The following is a 22696-nucleotide window of genomic DNA, read 5'->3' on the forward strand; positions in this document are numbered from 1 at the left end:
TTTTCCAGATAAAAAATGTCTTAAAACAGAGCTCACCTTCATCCTTACTCTTAGGTGTGGTATCTTTTCATCACTAAGAAAATAGAAGCAATCATAAAAGGAGTTTGGTTTTTCATTTGTTTGCTTGTTTGTTTTTTGCAAATTCCTACTGTCACATCTGCCCACCTCAAACATCTGTCTTCCTTCTTAATCCTATAGGTGAACTGTCATTGTTCTTACCAAAGGCCAGTCCCTTTGATGGCACTCTAGATCTTCCCCCTTTCCCATTTAATTGCTCCAGCAATTATCATCTTTCTATCTTCCATCATCAGTTTTTCTTCTACTGAATTATCAGCTGCTGTTTCTCCTAGATAAAAACAAACCACAACATTTTACCTTTCAAATTAATTCAGTGAAAATTCATTTTTATTGTTGCCCTTTAGGAAAAGTACCTGAAAGTATTGTCTCTAGATAGCTGTTTCTAATTTCTTTTTCAATCGGACTACAAGGAAATTCCGCTGACCCTGAACTTGTTAAGGACATCAGTGACCTCCACATTGTTAATTGTTAATTCAGGGATTAGTTGCAGTCCTGTCTCATTTGATTTAGGAGCATTTGACACAATACATTTCTAGCTACCTCAGCTTCAGAGTATGTCCAGAATCCACTTAGGTCTCACCACGTCCACTGTCACCATGTGGTCAGCTGGAGTGGTGCCTCTGTCTCTCTGCTTTCTACCCACACCTCCTATAATGTTATTCTCCCTTTAGCAATAGGATTGACTTTTTTTTTTTTTCTATTAAGTATAAAGTCATTCCTGGGCGCCTGGGTGGCTCAGTCGTTAAATTCGGCTCAGGGCACGATCCCAGGATCCTGGGATCGAGCCCCGCATCAGGCTCCCTGCTCCGCTGGGAGCGCTGGGAGCCTGCTTCTTCCTCTCCCACTCCTCCTGTTTGTGTTCCCTGTCTCGCTGGCTCTGTCTCTCTGTCAAATCAATCAATAAATAAAATCTTAAAAAAAAAAGTATAAAATCATTCCTTCACACAAAAACTTCTCAGTGATTTCCCATCTCAGAGAGAAAAGGAGAGTCCTCACAGTGGCCTCCACGGCCTTACAGAATGTGACCCCTGTTATCTCTTCAGTTTCATCTCTGTTTTCTCCCCTCATTCACTGTGCTTCAGCTTCATGGGCCCCCTAGTTATCCCTCAAGCACCGGGCTTTCACCTCTGGGTCTTAGTTTTTATTCTGCGCTTTCCACAGGTATATGCATGACTTGCCTCCATGTTTTTGCTCAAATATTAATTTGTCTGTGAACTCAACGCCATTCACCAATTTCAGAATTTTAAACTTCTCCCCATACGACTCCATATCTTTTTTACACCTCCTCTCTCTCTCTCATTCCTTTTTGCAGAGCAGGAGTATAAAATGTTTATCCCCTTTTAACACACTTCATATATAGTTTATTTATTTATTCTGTTTTTTGTCTGTCCCCTTCACTGGTATATAACCTCCACAAAAACAGGTTTTGTTACCTGTTTTATTAACAAATAACACTCTCATTGGCTAGAATAACATCAGGTAATACTATATATCTCACAAATATTTGTTCAGTGAATTCACTTGAACTTAACAACATAATAGAATATTTTCCATCCATTCCAAAATGTTCCCTAAGATCATGAAAGATCTTTGTGCTTGTATCTTAGGCTCTCCCTCAAAACGCGGAAGCCGCAGGCCTTCTCAATGTGAATCAAACCTATCCCTCCATGCCACCCCCTCTGCCTCTTCGCTCACTGATCCATTGAGCCATGTGACCTGGGTGTCACTTGTTCTTAGAAGTTGCTTTTGCTTTGCATATTATCTCAGCAATGTTTCTTTCAGTTGGAGATTAGGTTTAAATTGTGGTAGAATTTCCTTCCCTGACTCTTCTGTCTAGAGCTTCTATCCTCCTTAGATTTAAGTATTATCAAAGACTTTTTTTTTTAATAGTCAGTAATAGTCTTTAATGTTTCGTTTAAGTAACTTCTTTACAGAAGACCCATACATACAGTCTTACTCTTTGTGCTGTCATCATTGTACAAGCCTCTTGGCCCACCAAATGTATCTTCTCTCCCAGCAAATAACTTTCCTGTGGTCATCTGTAGGACTCTGGTATACTCCAGTTTCATATTGAATATTACATATCCAATTTTATTTTGAATTAATATATGGTTCCTTTTTTTTCTCTTTAGAACTAAAGGTGGTCCACAGATTGCCTATGAACGCAGCTTTAGGTGGAAACTTGCTCACTTCCGTTATTTGTGCCAGGTACTACAGTGGTAAATAAATCTTACGTTCATAATCATTTAGTCTTATCTTTGTACTATGCCTATACTACAGCTTACGTGATATCACGATATTATTTTTGTTTTTAGTCTAATGCACTACCCAGTCATGTAAAGATCAATGTATCCCGGCAGACACTGTTCGAAGATTCCTTCCAACAGGTAAGGAAGATCTTATCAGAATAAACAGTTCAACTTGTCTGATTATATTTTATATATATAAAGGGAGTTAGGACTTAGAAATTTTAAACCATGACTACCACTTACGGAGTGTCCATTATAATAATAGTCATAATTAACCCCATCATGTGTTGTCTGATTGCCATATTCTTGGCACTGGCATCTTATAAGTATCATTTCATTTAATTCATCCTCACAACATCCCTTTGAGATAACTCTTATCATTATGGCCATTTCACATGAAGCTTAAACAGCTTCTGGAACAAGTTGACACATTTTGACACTTTTCTAACAATTCGTTAACTCAAACAAGTCTTGATAATACTATCAAATTAAAATTAAATCAGTATGGATACTCTATTCCATTTAAGTATTCCTTCAGTAACCCTAATGTTCATTCTTACCTCCTGTAGTTTTCAGTTTAAAGGTTATGATCTCAGAGAGACCTCGTCTGAGCACACTAGTTAAGATGGGAGTCCCTGCTCACCTCCCTCATAGTCTCATTCTAGCCCTTTATGTGTTCTTTTCAGTAACACTTAGCGCCATCTGACCCATTTTATTTGGAAGGTAAGCTCCATGGGAGCACAAACTACTTCATTTACTGCTGTTAAGCTCAGTACCTAGAATAGTGCCTTACACATAGCAGGTTTTCAGATATTTGGAGAATGAATAAAATACGTCTGCCTTTCCTGAATCATCTGCAGAATATTTTAAGATAAAAAAATCAGGGGCGCCTGGGTGGCACAGCGGTTGAGCGTCTGCCTTCGGCTCAGGGCGTGATCCCGGCGTTATGGGTTCGAGCCCCACCAGGCTCCTCTGCTATGAGCCTGCTTCTTCCTTTCCCACTCCCCCTGCTTGTGTTCCCTCTCTTGCTGGCTGTCTCTATCTCTGTAGAATAAATAAATAAAATCTTTAAAAAAAAAAATCAAAATATTATCAGTTCTTTTTTTCTGATGATGTGGAGAATTTTTCATAAAAGTCTTTATCATTCCCCCCGCCCTGAAAGTATTACAATGATGTATATAGGTACACAGGGACTTTTACATAAACAAGCAGCACCCCAAAATCAGAGATGTTCAAATCCTAGCTTAATTTTACTAACTGTTGGAATTTGGGCAAGATACTTACTGCAGCTATTATCAAAACTTTTTTTGGTTTGAGTTAATAAATTCTTAGCTTGTTCTAAGCTCTGTTTGAGCTTTTTTATAGTAAGTGTACATCCAGATTCATGAAAGACTTTATTTTGCTTTGTCCTCTGGTGTGGGGAGAACCATGGTCTGTTTGATGTGCGTGACTGCCTATGAGGTGAAGTCCTGCTGGTGAGCTGTGCCATCAACCAGACATGCCGGTCTTGGCTTTGGTTTTGACATGTGTGATGGAAGTAATTCACTGTTATCCAAAAGTAAAGCTTGTTTGCTAGAATCCTAATGTAAGCCATTAAGGATTATGAAAATTGGGTATATGTATTATATAAATTCTTTGCTTTAGCTGAGTTCTTTCCTACTGAGAAATGGAATATGTGGTATAAGCAGGACCTAGAGCAAGCTCTTTTGCTTCTCATCAAGTGTTGCTAGTTAGAAAAATTTACAAGTCACCTTTTACAAGATTTTGGTAAAATTTGGGGAGCGACAAGGGAAGGAGTATTTTCTAAACTTAAAAGCTTTCTGTGTCACTCTTCCTCCCTTTCCACTAACCCAAAGTTGAACTACCATTTAATAGTAGAAGAGAGGAAAGAGATTTTAGAAGGTGAATCACAGAAAGCTTAATAGAGTAAGGTACATCTCTGCTAGTTTGTGGAACACAGTAATTGATCTCGAGTTAAAGGCATTGTTATATGAGATAAGGAAGTGTGTCATTTGGAAATGCAGATGAAATTTGAATTGTTTTGGAAGAAACAATGTATATGAGTGTTTTAAATGTTCATGATGTTTTTGTTTTTAATTAGATTATGGCATTAAAACCCTATGACTTGAGAAGGCGATTGTATGTAATATTTAGAGGAGAAGAAGGACTTGATTATGGTGGTCTAGCAAGGTAAAATAAAAACACACATCTGCTTTGAAATAAGTATGTCTCCATTGTATGCGATGGATGTATTCTTGAAAAGATAAATTTTTCAGTAGCAATCCAGTTATTTTTTTTTAATTAAAATATTAGTACAATTCTAGAGGTAAGCATTATTATTACTGTCTTGGTTATCCTATACATTTTCTCTGCATATGTATAAATTTGTATGTATGTGTGATATAGTACATATTTGCTATTTTTTTAAACAGAATTGATCATACAGGATGCACAATATAGCAACTTCATTTTATCGTTTTATATCTCATGGACATCTTTTCATATCCTATATGGAGCTAATAATACTCTCCTTTATTTAATGGTACTAATACTCTCTTTTATTTAATGGCTACATAATATTACATTGTATGTAGATACCATAATTAATGGATCAGCATGCATAAGGTTGTTTCTTAATCTTTGCTATTATAAGAGTATGTTGGTTTTATGTTTGTATTTTAATCCAGTCGGAGTCCTTTTGAGAATAGTTTTTCATATTCATTAAATACATTGTTAACAGTGGAAAATGTGAAGCAATATGAGTGGGAAATCCTTTTAATTTTTTAATGAACAACTTTAAAAATTTTTGCTTTGCCCAACCTAATTTGACAATGATTTATTTTTTAGCAGAACATTCCTTTATATCTTTTAAAAGAATAAAACCTTCTTTTCATAGGAACAGATCTTTTTAAACTAATATTTCAGAGGTGTACAGAATTACAAAATCACAATTTCAGTACAGCAGGCAGAAAGAGATAGGTGGGAGCATATACGTGGGATTATCAGAGGTTTGGTTAATTAGCCTATTTTCTTTTCCAGTGCATTATTAAGTTTTTTCAGAAAAGGAACACTACCTATCACAATAAGTGTTCATATCACATCTATTATGGTTTATCTCAGTTTCAGGAATGTTCAGACATTAAAAAGAAAAATATACCTTAGAAATGAAATATGGTTTTATTTTTTACAGTGTCTGACTTTATAACATTCATATGTTTGTCTGTACTCATAGTTACCTTAACTTTTTGGATCTAGTTTTATGTTTTGAGGGTTTTAACACATATATTCAGTTACTCCATACCATGATTTTCTTATTCCCAAATTCTTAATTTTGATTCATGTATTCCTGTTTTGGTTTATTCAAGGGTTCACAAGGGTGGTATAATCCTTTAGTTTTGCATGTTTGAAAATGTGATTTCTGTTGCTTTTGTATATTAATAACTTCACTAGATACAAATTGCTTATGCAACACTAGCTTCTCCACTACTCTGTAGACATTGCTTCACTGTCTTCTAGCACTGAATGTTACAGCATGTCAAGTGGAAGGCCAGCTCCTTGTAGGAAACTTTTTTTTCCCCCTTTGGATGCCCACACAGTCCTTTTCCTTGAAGTTCATTAATTTCATTGTTGATTGTTTTATATCTTTTCTTAGGAACATATTAAGATCTTTCTTAATTTAAGGGAAATTTTCTTCTATTATGTCTTTGAATATTTTTTCTGTTCCATTTGTTCCATTTTTCTTCAGGAACATCAGTCATGGGTATGTGGAATCTTCTTTGTCAGTTTTACATGTCTGTCATCTTTTCCCTGATTATTTTTATCTTTCTGCTTTTCCATTTTGTTTTGATTTTCTCAAACCTATCCTCATGTTACTGTATGCAGTACTGCCCTACATTTTGTTGCTTCTAATGTGATTTTTCTTCATTAGTGGCTTTACTATTTTCTTCATTTTCTTCTCTAGGCTCTGCTAGCTCATCTGTTGTCTCATAATTTTTTCAACCTCTGGTATATCTTTAGTTTATTTGAGAGTATAGAAAAGGATGTGTTGAAAGTGAACTCTTCCACCTCTTGTTAGTTATAATTTTTCCTTCTTTTCTTTTAGTGTCAGGGTATATAGGTCAGATACCATGTATAGGCATTCTTCCTTTGAATGTATTCAGTTTTCTGTGGGTTGCTGTTTGCTAAAAGTAATCTGCAGCAACTAGAAAGTTTATTTCTAGTTTTTTTGTGTCTAAACACATTCTCACAGATCTGTCAGTCCTTTCCCCTGGGGTTCTTGTTACAGTGGGAAGTCACTTGGTTCAACTACTACTTTGGGACTGGATTTAGTTTTGTGAATTGGTGTTTATCATTTCTTAGTTGATTTTGTTTAGGGAAAGACTCCCTTCTCTATCTCGATCAGGCAGTTTCTGAGATTATCTTTTAAAGCTTTAGAAAAGCTTTTGTAAATGGGCTTCCAGGCCAGATTTAGGTGCCTAGTAATGGTTCCCATTGTGATTTTAATTTTTTTTTCAATTACTTGACAGCATTAAAGAAAATCACTAGATTATGTTTAAGAATCAAGATTTCTGCCTTCTCTTTAAAAACCCTAAACCCATGTTCCCACCTTCTGACATGGTATCAATTGGCTGAATCTGCATAGCTGATTCAGCCCTGTAGGATAGATACACTCTTTTTCACTCTGTGCCCACCACTGCGCTGTCATCTCAGGACAATGATTATCTGCTTAGAAAGAATTCTTCCTTAAAATTGGAATAACTTTTATCAGGGATACAATGAAGAATGGGGGATTGTTGGTTAAGTAGAGAATGTGAGGCCCAAGCAGAGAAGGAAGCCACGTGTACTGATCACTATAAGCATTTGAGCTTGGAACCCTGCTTTAGAAGAAATTGATGTTTAAGAGAGTCTTGCAGATTGGGTTTATTTTGTAATATGAATTATTAATCTTTTATCTAGTTGGATTTCATTATTAGACTTTGATAAATGAGGCAAAATAGGTGGTAATAAGTTAGAGAATGCTTATTACATTTAAAGATTTCATGTGTTTCATTTTAGTTCCATTTGTAATATGTTGGCAATAAAACTAAAACTGTTCCATAGCAGCAGTGCTGTGTATGTCAGTATCACCGGCAAATACTTACTAAATCCTGTTGCATATAGATCCTAGAATGCCTGTGAGTTAAGGATACAAAAATATATATGAAGACTTGGCCTTTGCTTTTGAGGAGCTTCTCATCTAGTGGATGGGCAGGTCACGTACAGGAAAATGAATAATATTGTGGTTGTTATCACAGTATGACCAAGTATTCAGTGATTGATACAAATAAATATGCTGAAAGTTCCCTCAAAAAATTGAAGTGGGATGAATTTCAATTGGACTGAAAGCAAAAGTGGGAGCTACATAGGCTGAGTTGACACTGAGGAGACGTACCCAAACAAAAGTATGGGATAGAAATAAGCATGTTATCTGTGAGTAGCACCGAGTTTGTAGTTTGGCATCATAGGAACTGCAGGTAACTGAGTGGAGGGCCAGATCATAGGAAGACTTAACTGGAGGAGAGCTGAGGAATTGGGCAGCGGAGTTATTAAAGGCTGTTGAGCAGAGATATGATGTGTGCATGAGTGTATTTAAGATTTGTTTTTAAATTCCTGTATGTATGAATGCTAAAAAATAATCTTATTTTCTTTTAGAGAATGGTTTTTCTTGCTTTCACATGAAGTTTTGAACCCCATGTATTGCTTATTTGAGTATGCTGGCAAGAACAACTATTGTCTACAAATAAATCCAGCATCAACCATTAACCCAGACCATCTTTCATACTTCTGTTTTATTGGTCGCTTTATTGCTATGGTAAGTTCTTATTTTCCTTTATTTATTTATTCATTCATTTATTTATTTAAACTTGCTTATTTCAAAAGTATTTTGGAGAGGACTTAAAAGCATGATCCACGTTTTCCTTGGTTGTATATATTCACAAATTTTGTTACCAAGGAAGTTTGCCTAGAAAGGAGAGGACCATATTTTTTGAGTACCTGTATGAAATCAAGATTATGAATATGAGGATCATTGATGTAGCTGCTTAGTCTTTAAAAGTTCTTTCATTTTATAAATTAAAGCTTAATTATGGTGTGACTACTTCTGCGTAAAAGGAAAATCTGCATTGTATGACAATTGCACTTGACTGATGTTTTGGGAATTTTCAGAGCTTTGCAGAAACTCTTGTGGGACTATTGTCTTTTCAGAAGTGTTTGTATTTATTTGTACTTTCTGTCTATTCACTCAGCAAATATTTATTTTTATTTTTTTTTTTTTAAGATTTTATTTATTTATTTGACAGAGATAGAGACAGCCAGCGAGAGAGGGAACACAAGCAGGGGGAGTGGGAGAGGAAGAAGCAGGCTCCCAGCGGAGGAGCCTGATGTGGGGCTCGATCCCATAACACTGGGATCACGCCCTGAGCCGAAGGCAGACACTTAACCTCTGTGCCACCCAGGCGCCCCTCAGCAAATATTTATTGAGCGCCTACTGTGGCATCGTAGTATGACAGAGATGAGACCATGATAAAAAGACAGAGTCCCTGCTCTCAGGGTTCTGAATTCTATCAGAGGGAGACAGAATAACACATAAGTATGTGCCGAGGGAAAAGGAGTGTTGCTTTTTTATATGGCACGATTAGAGGTGGACTCTCTGGGAGATAACACATGAACAGAAACGTGAAAGCAAGGATTGAATGATGCATATATCTTGGGGAATAACATTCTAGACATAAGGAATAGCAAGAAAAAGGCTCCAAAGTGGAATTATATCTTTGATTGAAAAATGGCATTCATGGAGCAGAGTATATGAGAGAGAATTTGGTGGGAGATGGGGTTGAAAGGTACCGTGTGGGACTTCTAGGAAATTCACTAATGGGTTTTGAGCAGAGAATGACATGATGTAAGTAACATGATCTGGCTGCTGTGTAGAAGAGACTGTAATTGGGGGCAGAAGAGAGTAACAGTGGAAGCAGGGAGATGATTTGCAACAATCGAGGTGACAGTTGATAGTGGCTTGAACTTGAGTGGTCTAGCAATGGAGGTAGTGAGAAAAGTGGTTGGGATTCTGGATATATTCTGTAGTTAGAGCTAACAGAACTTTTGGGGAGCTTAAATGCACGGTGTGAGTCAAGTATGAGGCCAAAATTTATGGCCTGTGTGTTTGGTTGCAGTTGCTGTTTCCTAAGGGTTGTGGGGTTGGGAAAAATCAGGAATTTGGATTTGGGGGGAAAAATTGGATTTGGTTTGTTAAGTTTAAGATACCTATAGACATCCAAATGGAGATGTAGAATAGGGAGTTGGGTATATAAGTCTGGCGATTAGGGGTTATCTAGCTAGGTTAGGGCGATGTGATTGTTTAAGGAGTAACGTGGACAGAAGAAGTTTAAGGACATTTGCCAGTCAAGTTGATGAGAGGGAACCAACAAAAGAGCTGAGGAGTAGGGGGTCGGAGAATCAAATAAGAACAGTTGCCAGAGGACTAGGGAAGGTGGTCAGCCCTGTCCAGTGCTGCTATGATAAGCAAGAGGAGATCTTAGAAGTAACCATTTGATTTGGCCAGGGGAAAGATTCAGGAGCAGTAGTGAGGAACAATTGATTGGTGGAAGTGAAATCCAGAGAGAACAGAAGGAGAAATGGAGACAACAAATATAAACAAATCTTTTAAGGAAGTTTGCCATAAAGGGTGATAGGGAAATTGGGCAGTATCTAGAATGGGAGGAGAATAAAACATTTACATACAGATAATGATAAGTAAGAAGAATTAATTTGATGAAGTCAAAGAGATAGGGAATATGGGAGCAGTGACCTTGAGTAGGAGAGATGTGTGGCACACAGAGAAGTAATAGATAACTTAATAGAGTATATAGATTCAGGTGCTAGTAGTGAGCAGATGTGGTGGAACACACAAAAATTCTCTTCTGGTGACTTCTGTTTCCTCAGTGAAATAGAAAGCAAGATAATTAGCTCAGAGTGAGGAGTAGGGAAAAGTATTTGAGGAATAATAGTCACCTGGGAGAGGGAGTGCAGTGGGGAAATATGATTATCAGGCAGCACTAAGTTCCCACTGGAGGTTGTTGATCATGAACTAGTCAGCATGGTTGTATATGGATTTCTAGCATGTTCCAATACCCAGGCACAGGCCTGGAGTAGGTTAAGGGTTGTGTTTAGCTAGGCTTTGGATTTTGCCAGAATTTCTTTGAGGAGAGGCTGGGTTTGAAGGTGTACACGGGAGTAATTTTAATGATTGATGATGGAATCAAAACTGAATAGAGAGAGAAATAGCTTTGTTGAGAAGCTGAGAAACAGTAATAAGGTTCCATGTGTTTTTTAGATCTCATTGGGGTCAAAAATTGCAGATACCATGGCAAAAGGCAGTGAGCTAGAAAATTAGGTGATGGTTGAAATTGAGTTTGTGAAGGAATGCAGTTATTGCTAATACTAGTATCTGAGGTATGATGTCGAGAATGTGTAGCTAAGTGAGACTAAGGTTATTGAAAGGACTAAAAAGTCAGGGTAGTAAGAGAATCATCACTGTAGATGTTGGAATGTCTAAAATTATGACGGTAGTGTAGAAGAACATAGCATTTTGAGGGAGTAACAAGGAGAAACTCAGAGATCTAGGGCTGATGGCAGCAAAGTGGGGCAGGGGTGGGGCCGTGGCCACTCGGGGCTCTATAAAGCCATGAGCTTTAAGACGGGCAGATTTGGGGAGGAGGAATTAGTCATGAGGAGCAACACCTGCCCCACTTCCAGGCCTGGTGACATGAGGGGGATGGGAGAGAAACAGCACCCCTTTGGGAGGACTTGGGCAGAAGCAAAGTCTTGAGAAAAATGCTAGATGCTTGTTAAACCAAGATGCTGAAGGATCTTCAAAGAAGGAGTCTGTGGGGGATTTTGTTAATGATGGATCATGAGCTTCGGAAGGCAAAGCATAGAGATGGTTTTGGGAGTTAGGGGAGGTGTGAGAAATGGAATTGGATTTTGAGATGGATGGGCAGTTGGTGGTGAGAATCGGGGTGCTGAGGGGGTCTGGCGCTTCCTTTGTTGGCTATTGTGAGCAGGAGTGAAGGCAAATGGGGTCAGTCCTGCAAATCTCTTAGGCAACTGTGGTCAGAAAGGAGTGGAGAAGGGGTCTTGCCAGGTGCATGCACAGGAGCCCTGAGGCTCCGTCCATATTTCTGCATCCAGTTAGGTTAATTTAATTTATAAAATATACCGGAAAGAGTGGGGGTTTGATACTGTTCTTTTACCATCCTCATTGACAATTACTGATCGGACGTGATAGAACTAAGTGTTTGAAGTCATTTAACTCTGTAATTTGTGTTTCATACTTAACCATTTTTAATATTTTGGTTTTCATGATTCATCCTGGTTACTTACTTACGTGCTTATTTTGGCCTGTGAAGCCTCATGATTTCTCTGTTATCATTGTGCTCTGAATAAGAAAATTATTTTTACAGATTTTTAAGTAAAATTTTTTATTTCTCTTGGCAGGCACTTTTTCATGGGAAGTTTATTGATACTGGTTTCTCTTTACCATTCTACAAGCGTATGCTAAGTAAAAAACTGACTATTAAGGATTTGGAATCTATTGATACTGAATTTTATAACTCCCTTATCTGGATAAGGTTTGAAGATTTATCTTTCAATAGACATTTTCTCGAAGCCAATTTAGATATCATGTTAATTAGTTGATATATATTTATATCACCCAGAGATAACAACATTGAAGAATGTGGCTTAGAAATGTACTTTTCTGTTGACATGGAAATTTTGGGAAAGGTTACTTCGCATGACCTGAAGTTGGGAGGTTCCAATATCCTGGTGACTGAGGAGAACAAAGATGAATATATTGGGTAAGGTGATACACCTGATTGACCTTAATCTCTAGAACTTCTGGAGTGTGTCAGAACTGAGTCCTCTATCTGTGCCCTTAATTTGATCCCATGTTCACTCCTCTGGGAAGCTGTTGCACATTCATTCCTCCTTTCACTTACCCTTTTTTGTCATTTGCTCTCTACTGAGTCTTCATCTCAGTTTATAAACATGCTCTAACAGGACTCAGAAATTCTAATGTACTAAAATAACTTCTCTTGCCTCTGATGTACATTTATTTAAGTTTTTCTCAACAGTACCAGTGTTCTTGAAATAAGACAATAAATAGTGACCTTCACTTTCCCACTTCTGCTTGCTGTAAGCATTCTGCCTTTGTCCAGATCAAAATTTATGGAACAGTGAGGCTAAAAAAAGGGCTTTGCAAAGACTGTGCAGCTTCTTTATTTCTAGATGAAGCACCCAGGGTGCTGTCAGGTAGTAGCGAAGCCCAGGCTGGAGGCCAGGCCGTGCCCAGCAGTCTGATGCTCAGTTCCTCCCCCAGCTCACTTTTCCTCTTTAACTTACTCTTTTCACAGTACCCGCCACAGCCTGTCTTGAAATTCTTTGTTCCCTTGAATTCCGTGATCCTGCACCGTATGGATTTTCTTCACTTTCTCTGTAATGATGGTTATCTAAATCTCCATTTCTTAAACGTGCATGTTCTTCCCAGTTCTTTATTTAATGTGCTTTTCTAAATAGCCTGTTACCGTGGCTTCAGTTTTCTGTTAGTAATATCTGAACTTTAGATACAATTTCCATTTGCCAGCAGGGTAAATCCATATTTTTCCAGGACAGAACCAGAGAGTAAATATTTTAGGCATGTGAGCCACCTACAATCTCTCTTGGAACTATTCTACTCTGCTGTTATAGCACGAAAGCACATAGACAGAATATGAACGGTTATGTGTAGCTGTGTTCCAGTAAAACTACTATGGACTCTGAAATTTGATTTCATATAATTTTCAAAGCATGACCTATTCTTTCAATATTTTCTCTGCCATTATTTTTAAAAAGTAAAGACTATTCTTAGTTCACGTGCTGTATACAAAACAAGCTGGATTGGCCCCATGGGCCATAGTTGGCCCACTCTTCAGCTCCTGAATCACTTGTATTAAATTTAACATGTCAAAATTAAATTTCTCTCTCTTTTTTTTCCTGTTGCCTCACTTGACCTATCTCTATTAATGGTACTACCATTTTCATGTTCTTTTATGCTTGGATTCTCGGTATCACTTTTGTCTCAAATTTTTATGTTGTTCTTGATACTTGTTTCAAAAATGGGATCATATCATGTTACTCTCTAGCTTCCTTTTTCCATCCTCCATGTCAGTAAAGATAGATATAACAAATTTTCTAATAGCTAGATCAATTATGGTATATCCACTCTATAATTCGTCAGTCATTTTTGCTTATAGGTGTCATTCAGGTTGTGTCCAGTTTGGGCCACTACAAACAAAGGCAACACAAAACTTCCTTAAGCATAACTTTTTAGTTGTGATATTTTGTTTTTAGTGTACAGCGTAGGACCTCAGTGAATCTGTGAGTAAATGAATGGTAGAAAGGTGAATCAAATGCTGTCAGAATCCAAAGTGGGAAGGAAGCCATTGATTCTGCTGGGAGGACTGAGGAAAAAAGTTCTTCCTAGGTCTGAAAAGATGAATGGAAGCTTGCCTGATAGATGGAGAGCTTTTGGGGGGAAGGAAATAGCAGGAGCAGAGGAATTGAGGTATTGAGGGGATTAATTTATCCTGTGAATCTACCACCTCAGCACTGTGGGAGTGGTATATCATGGTGAGAAATAGTGGCTAGCTAGGAACCTCGAGTGGTAGCCAGATTGTGCATTAGTCTAAGGAAACTCTTACGTCTAAGAAACCTGGATTTTTGCTCTCATATAAAAGTGATCAAAAACTAACCACAACCAAGATGAGATGATTAGAATTGTTCCTGGAAGGCTAATTCTGGCATCTTTATGGAGGACAAACTGGAAGGGATGTATAGAAAGAAGTAGTTAGAGATCAGAGCATAGTTAAGAGGCTCTTTCATTCTCCTAGTAATTCAGTATCTATGGCCTGAAACAGGACACAGTAGAGATGGATTTTTCAGGATATTACAAGAATAGAATAGTTCAGATTCGGTGACCAATTACACATGGTGGGGAAAATACTAGCAAATGAAGTATTTGAGGTTTCTGGATTGGTTAATAGTTCCATGTGTTAGCAGGATATCCAAGGAGAGAACCTTTATATCTTAATATCTTAGGAGGAAAGCAGGATCTGGGAATTTAAGAATTACTGGCTTTTCTATGATAGTTAAAACTTAGGTAATTGATGATAGATATCATGTTTAAGTATAAATAGCGAGAAAAGAAAAAAAGGCAGAGATCTCAGTGATACCAACATTTCTGGAACACTGAAACCAATGAAGGAAACAAAGGAGTAGCCAAAGTTGGATTAGATCGGGAATGGTGATATTGACCAGGGAAGAACTATGTGAGGCTTGGGAATGCTGACGCCCAGTGTTCAGGAAGTTCATGCAACAGGAGTAATTTTGAAGAGGGCACGGGGCTCGGCCATTTAGAGTTCTTTGGTGACATTTGTGAAGAAAGTTGTTTTGTTTTTCCCACTGGGAGAGATGTTGAAAATCCCAGACCATTACAGTGGTTTAAAATTTGGGTGAACAGGAGGTGAGACAGTGAAGTATAGAGTACTTTTTAGACAGTGAAGTATAGAGTACTTTTTAAGTAGGAGTGGTGGTAAAGAGAGGAGAGAGAATAATTAAAAAGAAACACTGGGTTGAAGGAAGGGTTTCGGAAAGCAATAGTCTGAGCACCCATGTGGGCAAATGGGAAGAGGGTGGGAAGGTAGGGCATGGGCAAAAGAGGGCGAGTACTTGATGAACAGCTGTGGAGGCAGCAAGGATGAAAAGTTTGCCTCAGCAGAGAAGACCAGCTTTCTCTGGAACCCCGGAAGGGGAGGAATGTGGGTAAATTGCCTTTCCTTTTTTCTGGTGGTATCAGTGGCTTCTCCTCATCAGTAGTCTGTGCTGTTCCTTGCAGGAACCTCCGGACCCACCTACTATCAGTAAGAGGCCCCTGGTGGAGATTCTGCATTGCCATAGAGATTCTCATCCTTCCTTCTTTATTACACTTCCCTCCTCTACATCTGTTTTATATGTCTCCTCTGAATGTTTTATTTTCATCTTACATTATTTTTTCTATTCTGTTAGGAAATCTTTGTGTTCTAATAAGCATGTAAAGAACCAGTTCTCCAGCTTTAAGCCATCTCAAATCTTTGGCAAATGGTTTGCTAGGAGAACCTGTTGAATGATCGTAGCCTTTCCCTTACTGTGTCAGCACACAATATTTGGAATTATTTGTTTACACATGCACAGGAAGTGCGTGCTCCAAATGTGGCTGTTCTACTGACAAATAAAAAACTTCCTATTTTGAAAAGCATCCTTTTTAGCTGTTGATGTGCTGGAACTGATTTCCTCATGGGGAACCATGTGTTAACTCTTAAACTGCTTACATACACAGCATCAACATATATATGTTACATACATATAGCATATTTGGAAAAAGAGAAAGAATTTCAGAAGTACTTTGTGTTTCCAAGCTTTCACCTCACATAACAAATTATTTTTAAATACCGTCTTTATTTTCAGTTTAATGACAGAGTGGCGTTTTTCTCGAGGAGTGCAGGAACAGACCAAAGCTTTCCTTGATGGTTTCAATGAAGTCGTCCCTCTTCAATGGCTACAGTACTTTGATGAGAAAGAACTGGAGGTGAGGCTCTTTTATTATGCCATTTAGGAAATGTCATTGGGAGAATGAACTATTTTTGTGCTTCTATAGGAGGATGTCCATATATTTTTAAATGATGTGGCACAATCTTGAAACCTCTTATTCATGCCAGTGTTCAGGGGGTATTGAAATCCTAGCATGGGGTGATAAGTCTTAAGTTCTCTGAACCATGATGATGTCATGGGCACAAAATCATTCATCAGTGCCCACTGTTAGGGGTTCTGAAGAGAGAGTGTAACCTTCCTTACTAATAAGCTGGGGAGCTTAATGAAATCCTGGTTTGATGGTGGGTTTCCCTGAAAGATCAGTTTTTTAGGTCAGGAGTTCTTAGTGGTCTTAACTATATTTAGACGTGTTAGAAGTATATCAGAAATTCTTTTTGGGGGGATGGGAGAGAGTAAAATACACATAATAAAATTTACCATTTTGAACATTTCTAAGTGTACAGTTCAGTAATGTTAAGTATACTCACACTGTGCAGCCAATTTTGAGGATTTTCATTTTGCAAAACTGAAACTGTGTATCCATTAAACAGCTCCCCATTTCCCTTTCCCTGACCCCACCGTTCTTACTATGAGTTTGACTATTCTTCCTATCTCCTATAAGTGACCTCATGCAGTATTTGTCTTACTGTGACTGGCTCATTTCACTTAACATAATGTCCTCATAGTTTATCCATATTGTAGCATGTGTAAGAATTTCTTTCCTTTTTAGGGCTAAATAATATTCCATTGTACGTATATACCACATTTTCTTTATCCATTCATTAGTCACTGGATATTTGGTTTGCTTCTACCTTTTGGTTATTGTGAATAATACTGCTGTGAACATGGATATATAGTTACCTCTTAGAGACACCGTTCTCAGTTATGTTGGATATATACCCAGGAGTGGTATTGCTGGATCTTAAAGTAATTCTGTGTTTAATTATTTGAGGAACTACCACTATTTTCTGCAGTGGCTATACCATATATTGCATTCCCACCAAAAGTGTGCAAGGATTCCAATTTCTCCACATCTTTGCCCACACTTGTTATTTTCTGCTTTGTTACAGTAGCCAACCCTAATAGGGTATAAGTTGATATCCCATTGTGGTTTTGATTTCGTATTTCTCTAATGATTAGTTATGGTGAATTCTTTAAGTCTTCTTTCCCCATATAGATTAGAACATAGGCAGGGCTGTTAGGATATTCCTTGGTATTCTCTGCCTTCTTTGGATGTAGTATCTTAACTTTAGCTATCTTCAGTTCTCTGTTAAGAAACTTGGTTTGCGGGTACCTGGGTGGCTTAGTCATTAAGCGTCTGCCTTCGGCTCAGGTCATGATCTCAGGGTCCTGGGATCAAGCCCCGCATCGGGTTCCCTGCGCAGCGGGAAGCCTGTTTCTCCCTCTCCCACCCCTCCTGGGGTGTTCCCTCTCTCTCGCTGTCTCTCTCTCTCTGTCCAATAAATCAATAAAATCTTTAAAAAAGAAAAAAAAGAAAAAGAAACTTGGTTTGTTCTATAATCAAATGTGCCTGTAAAAAATTAGCATTATAAATTGTATACAGTAATATTCATATATAGAAATTAGCCTTCTGGAAACTGACAAGTATATGAAAATCAGGACTCTCAAACTGGATGATAATGTAGACTCTATAAAATCCAGTTAATGTCTCTTTCTTTTAAGAGCTTGACTGCAGATTAGCAGAAACACATCAAAAGAATGGAATGGAAGATATTTTTTAGAGTGCTATTAATCTTTTTTTAAATCCCAGACTTCATTAAGAATCTGAAAAAAATTAAATAATTTTGTGTCTTCAAAATGCATACACCTAAATATTCTATACCCCCCATTAAAAGCTCCTATTTTAGAGGCTCACTTAGTGAAAGAGGGATGTTATGGCCAGAGCCCAACATTAGAGCACAGATGAAACTAAGACAGTAGATGTAAAAGGATATGAATAGGCACATACTTTTATATAGCCCTTGGTAGAGTTTATAGTTGTCTCACCCGTTGCCCTGTAAAATAGTGGGGCCATATGATGATTTCCTTTTACACATAAGGAGACTAAAGCCCTTATTGGTTACTGATTTGCCTTTAGCTCATAGTACAGAGCTGTGAGAAAATATAGATCTTTTCTGTTGTTTGGCTTTTTGTTGATTGTAATTCCTAGTCTGTTGTTCTTTTACTGCCATTCATCATCTCTCTTAACCATGAATAATATCACAGTAATGGCCATGCATACCATTATTCGAAATAATATTTATACATAGTCACGGCCCTTTAGAAGTTAAAATCTGTTTAAAGTAAGATGATGTAACAATCATTCCTTGTAAAAACTCTCATCACATTAGGAATAGAGAGCAACTTTCTTAGTTTGTTAAAGGGCATCAACAAAAAAATATACACCCTGACATCATTCTGATTGGTGATACCATGAATACTTCATATTGAAGTTGGGAAGAGTGCAAAGGTGTCTATTCTCATCCTTTATATTCCCCATTGTACCAGATGGCCTAGCCAGTGCAGTGAGGCAAAAGGAGAAATAAAAACTTCATCATAAAGACTGGAAAGGAGTAAAAAATGGCCTTTACTCATAGATGATAACATGATTGTCAACCCAGAAAATCCTAAGGAACTCCCCCCCAAAAAAAACTACTAGAAATAACAGTGAATTTAGCAAGAGCACAGAATAGAAGGCCAGTAATTTAAAAATCAAGTGTATATCTTCTTTGTACCAGCAACAATTGGAAATTGAAATCTTGAAGTTTTATGTACTAAAGCATCCAAAAAATAAACAAATTTAACCAAGAGCATGCAAGAGCTCTATACCTAAAAACACAAAACATTGCTCAGAAAAATTAAAGATGACTTTAATAAATGAAGAAATACATCATGTGTATTAGAAGACTCAATATTAAAAAATGTCATTTCTCTCTAAATTGATATGTATATTCAACGCAATCCCAATCCGCATCTGGAAGAATTTTTTGTAGAAATCGACAGGCTGATTCTAAAAATTACAAGGAAATGCAAAGGTGCTAGATAAGCTGAAACATTTTTTTTTAATTATTATTTATTTGTCAGAGGGGCGGGGGCACAAGTAGCGGGAGCAGTAGGCAAAGAGGGAAGCAGGCTCCCTACTGAGCAAGAAGCCCAATGCAGGGCTCAATCCCAGAACCCTGGGATCATGACCTGAGCCGAAGGCAGACGCTTAACCTGAGCCACCCAGGTGTCCCACAATTAATTTTGAAAAAGGACAAACTTGGAGGATGTTCTTTACTATATGATTTCAAAAATTATTAAGCCATAGTAATTGAGATAGTGTGGTATTTTTGAAAGGATACACAGATCAGTGGAACACTAAGAGAGTCCAGAAATAGACCCACATATGGTAATATATAGATGGGTCTATGATTTTCAACAGTAGTGCTGATATTTTTCAATGGGGAAAGAGAAAATCTTTTAAACAAATGATGCTGGATCGACTAGATGTCCATATGTTAGAAAATTAACCTTGACCCCTACTTTAGCCCATGAAGAAAGATTAATTTAAAACATAAATGTAAATATGAAAGCTGAAAAAGAAAATAGGAGAAAAATCTTAGTATGGGCAGAAGTTTCTTGGAAGAACACAAAACAATTAGCCACACATTTTATATATATTGTTATGTGTATATACATATATAAACTCTTACAACTCAGTAAAAAGAAATTTTCTAGAATGGGCAAAGACTCATTTCACAAAGGAAGCTGTGATGGCAAGTAAGCACATGAAACATATTCATTATTGGGGAAATGAGAATTAAAAATTAAAGAATTAAGAATTAAAGAAAGCTAAGTGAAATACCACTTTGGGATAATGTTGAAAGTGTCTTATAATGTTAAACATATGTATCAGCCTCTTATGCCCTAGCAGTTCCACTATTAGGTATTTACTCAAGTGAAATAAAATATGTGATCTTCATACAAAGATTTTTCCATAAATGTTCATCACAGCTTTATTCATCAAAGCCAGAAATTTGAAGTAACCTCTAAATGACCATTAAGAAGTAAATGGATAGGTAAATTATTGTAGAGTCATATAATGAAATACCACTCAGCAATATGAAATTATGGCACCCACAACAATGTGGGTGGGTCTCATAAACATTTTGTTGATGGAGGGAGGCAGAGGGTGGAGACAACAGAAAAGATTGTTGATCGTGTACCATATATATGAATGACATCCTCAAAAATTTAATCTGTGATGATGTCATTAATCATGTAGAGCCAAAGACGAAGATGGTATTTTTGACTGCAAAAAGGGACTTCAGTGGGAATATTCTACATCTTACATCTTTATATGTCAAAACTCATCTAACTCTATATTTAGAACACCTGCATGTTATTGCATATGAAGTGTAGCTCAAAATTAATTGAGAAAGGAAATAAGTATTAGACTATCTCATTATGCCAAAAATAGCTTTTATCCCATATGTATACACTGGGCTTATGTGAAAATTTTATTCCCAAAGCCTGGAAAAATTAATAACAGGAATTAGTATATTTTTGACTTTAAATAGAGAAGATAGCGTAGATTAAAAAGAACCAGAAATTTTGTTTGAAACTAATAATTTGGACACCTAATTTGGGATATATTTTAGGAAGAGATTCTTTTAGCATAGCTGATATTTTTCTTGAAGAATAGTAACTCTTAAAAGCTTTCAGTTTGAGTTCAGTAAACATGGAAAAGACAAAGTACCAAAGAATCCTTATTCTAAACTGCTACAAATTTTGTTGGATCTGCTTACTGTGATCATTAGTTGTCATGCATCTAGCTGTGCACATAATTGGGCATGTGCATAGGTATTCATTAGCAAATTTGAGTCATGTAGTTATTCTCTTCACTACCTCTGTACCGTGACCTGCTACTGTGTTCATTTCCCAGGTTATGTTGTGTGGCATGCAGGAGGTTGACTTGGCAGACTGGCAGAGAAATACTGTGTATCGACATTATACAAGAAACAGCAAGCAAATCATTTGGTTTTGGCAGGTAGTTGCTTTTATTTTCTTGAAACAGAGGGTTCAAAGAAAATGTTTTCTCATGAGACAGTGGTTTAAAAAACAGTTCATTTTTAAAATTCAGTCTGCCTTTGGACCTGGTTTTTAGTCTCTGAATTATAAATCAGAAGTTGAATATGCGAACATTTGTTAAAGGAGTTTCCATTGCTTATTTTGATTGTTTTCCTAAATGGGAGAATGAATGATAGAATCTTCTTTAAGTAGTAGTTTAATTGTAATACCTGTAGGTTTAACATGTTTTTCTAGTAGTATCAAAGTATTTTATAATTTCTACTTAATTCTAGAAGTAAAAGAGGAAGTACGTTTTCTTTGTTTTTTGTTTAAGTAGCCTCCACGCCTGGTGTGGAAGCCCAGTGTGGGGCTTAAACTCACGACCCTGAGATCAAGATCTGAGCTGAGATCAAGAGTCAGACTCTTAACCTTCTGAGCCACCCAGGCATCCCAGTAGTATGTTTTTTTAATGCGAAAGTCAGTGCAGATACTTAATTCCTCTGAAGGCAATAATATGCTAGGGAATTAGAATAATCTAGAGGATAATGCCCAAGAATGAATTCCTTTTCTTTTTTCTTTCTCTCCCTTACTCCCTTTTCTTTCTTTTTTTGGTGTTTTAGCTTAAACTATAATAGGGTGGTCTCATCCACATGCTGCATGCTCATCTTGAAGCACAGTTTATTAGATTTTGCATTTTATGTGTTTGAGAATTTAAAATCTCTAGGCCAGGGGGATATTCTTCACAAAAATCCACTAACTGAGACTTAAAAGCAATTCAGTGACGGACTACTGGTTTACGTATGCTGAACTTTCATTTTAAAGTGAAAACAAAGCCTGGGATTTTGTTTATTACTAGAGAAAGACTTTCCGGAAGTAGAATCTTTTCATAAGGATATGTGTCATTTATTTATTAATGCTTTAAAGAAATGTAGACACTAAGGCAAGTTTATCTTCTAGATATACTTCAACATATGCAAAATGGCACCTACTAGCTAGAATATTTATTGCACCATTATTGTTACACTGATAGAGACTTGAAATACCTAAATGTCTATTTTGGGAGGGAACTGAGTAAATAAATTATAATATACCTGTTTTGTAATTCTGTACCTTGTAATCATTCTTTTACTTTTTTTAATGCAAATTAACAAAAATACTGGAGAATGAGATGTTTTAATACAATTTTAAAGGGAAAAAGAAGGTGTGTATAATATGCTTTTGGTTAAAAGGACAATTTATATTCTATATATTCAAAGTGTATACTGATACAGCTGACCCTTAAACAAGGGTTTGAACTGTGCCAGTCTACTTACGTTGATTTTTTTTTTTTGCAGAACCGTATTGTAAATGTATTTTCCTTATGATTTTCTTAGTAACTTTTTCTCTAGCTTTTCTTACTGTAAGAATATAGTATATACTATGTATACAAAATATATGTTGTTTATGTTATCAGTAAACAGTAGGCCATTAGTTAAATTTTGGGGAGCCAAAAATTGTATGTGGATTTTCCTGAGATTCCAACTGCACACGGGGTCAGCTCCTCTAACCCGTGTTGTTCAAGGGTCAACTGTATATGAATATACCATCTCTGAAAAGGTAGACGAAAAAATTGGCCATGA

At 36.9% G+C, this 22696-nt stretch overlaps 1 protein-coding gene across 8 annotated transcripts in view; it reads left to right on the forward strand.

Annotated features, from left to right (window-relative positions):
* WWP1 (WW domain containing E3 ubiquitin protein ligase 1) overlaps positions 1-22696 on the forward strand; it is a 125172-nt gene that overhangs the window by 81397 nt on the left and 21079 nt on the right. For 7 of the 8 annotated variants that reach the window (XM_034668266.1, XM_019797156.2, XM_034668268.1 and 4 more), the window contains 8 exons: positions 2211-2286; positions 2394-2465; positions 4429-4517; positions 8019-8178; positions 11859-11992; positions 12080-12220; positions 15903-16023; positions 20953-21057. In XM_034668266.1, the coding sequence (XP_034524157.1) occupies positions 2211-2286; positions 2394-2465; positions 4429-4517; positions 8019-8178; positions 11859-11992; positions 12080-12220; positions 15903-16023; positions 20953-21057 (898 nt within the window). The remainder of the gene's footprint in view (positions 1-2210; positions 2287-2393; positions 2466-4428; positions 4518-8018; positions 8179-11858; positions 11993-12079; positions 12221-15902; positions 16024-20952; positions 21058-22696) is intronic. The other variant, XM_034668269.1, reaches the window with a different exon arrangement.

This window comes from Ailuropoda melanoleuca, chromosome 9 (genome assembly GCF_002007445.2).
Source record: "Ailuropoda melanoleuca isolate Jingjing chromosome 9, ASM200744v2, whole genome shotgun sequence".
Classification (NCBI taxonomy): Eukaryota; Metazoa; Chordata; class Mammalia; order Carnivora; family Ursidae; genus Ailuropoda; species Ailuropoda melanoleuca.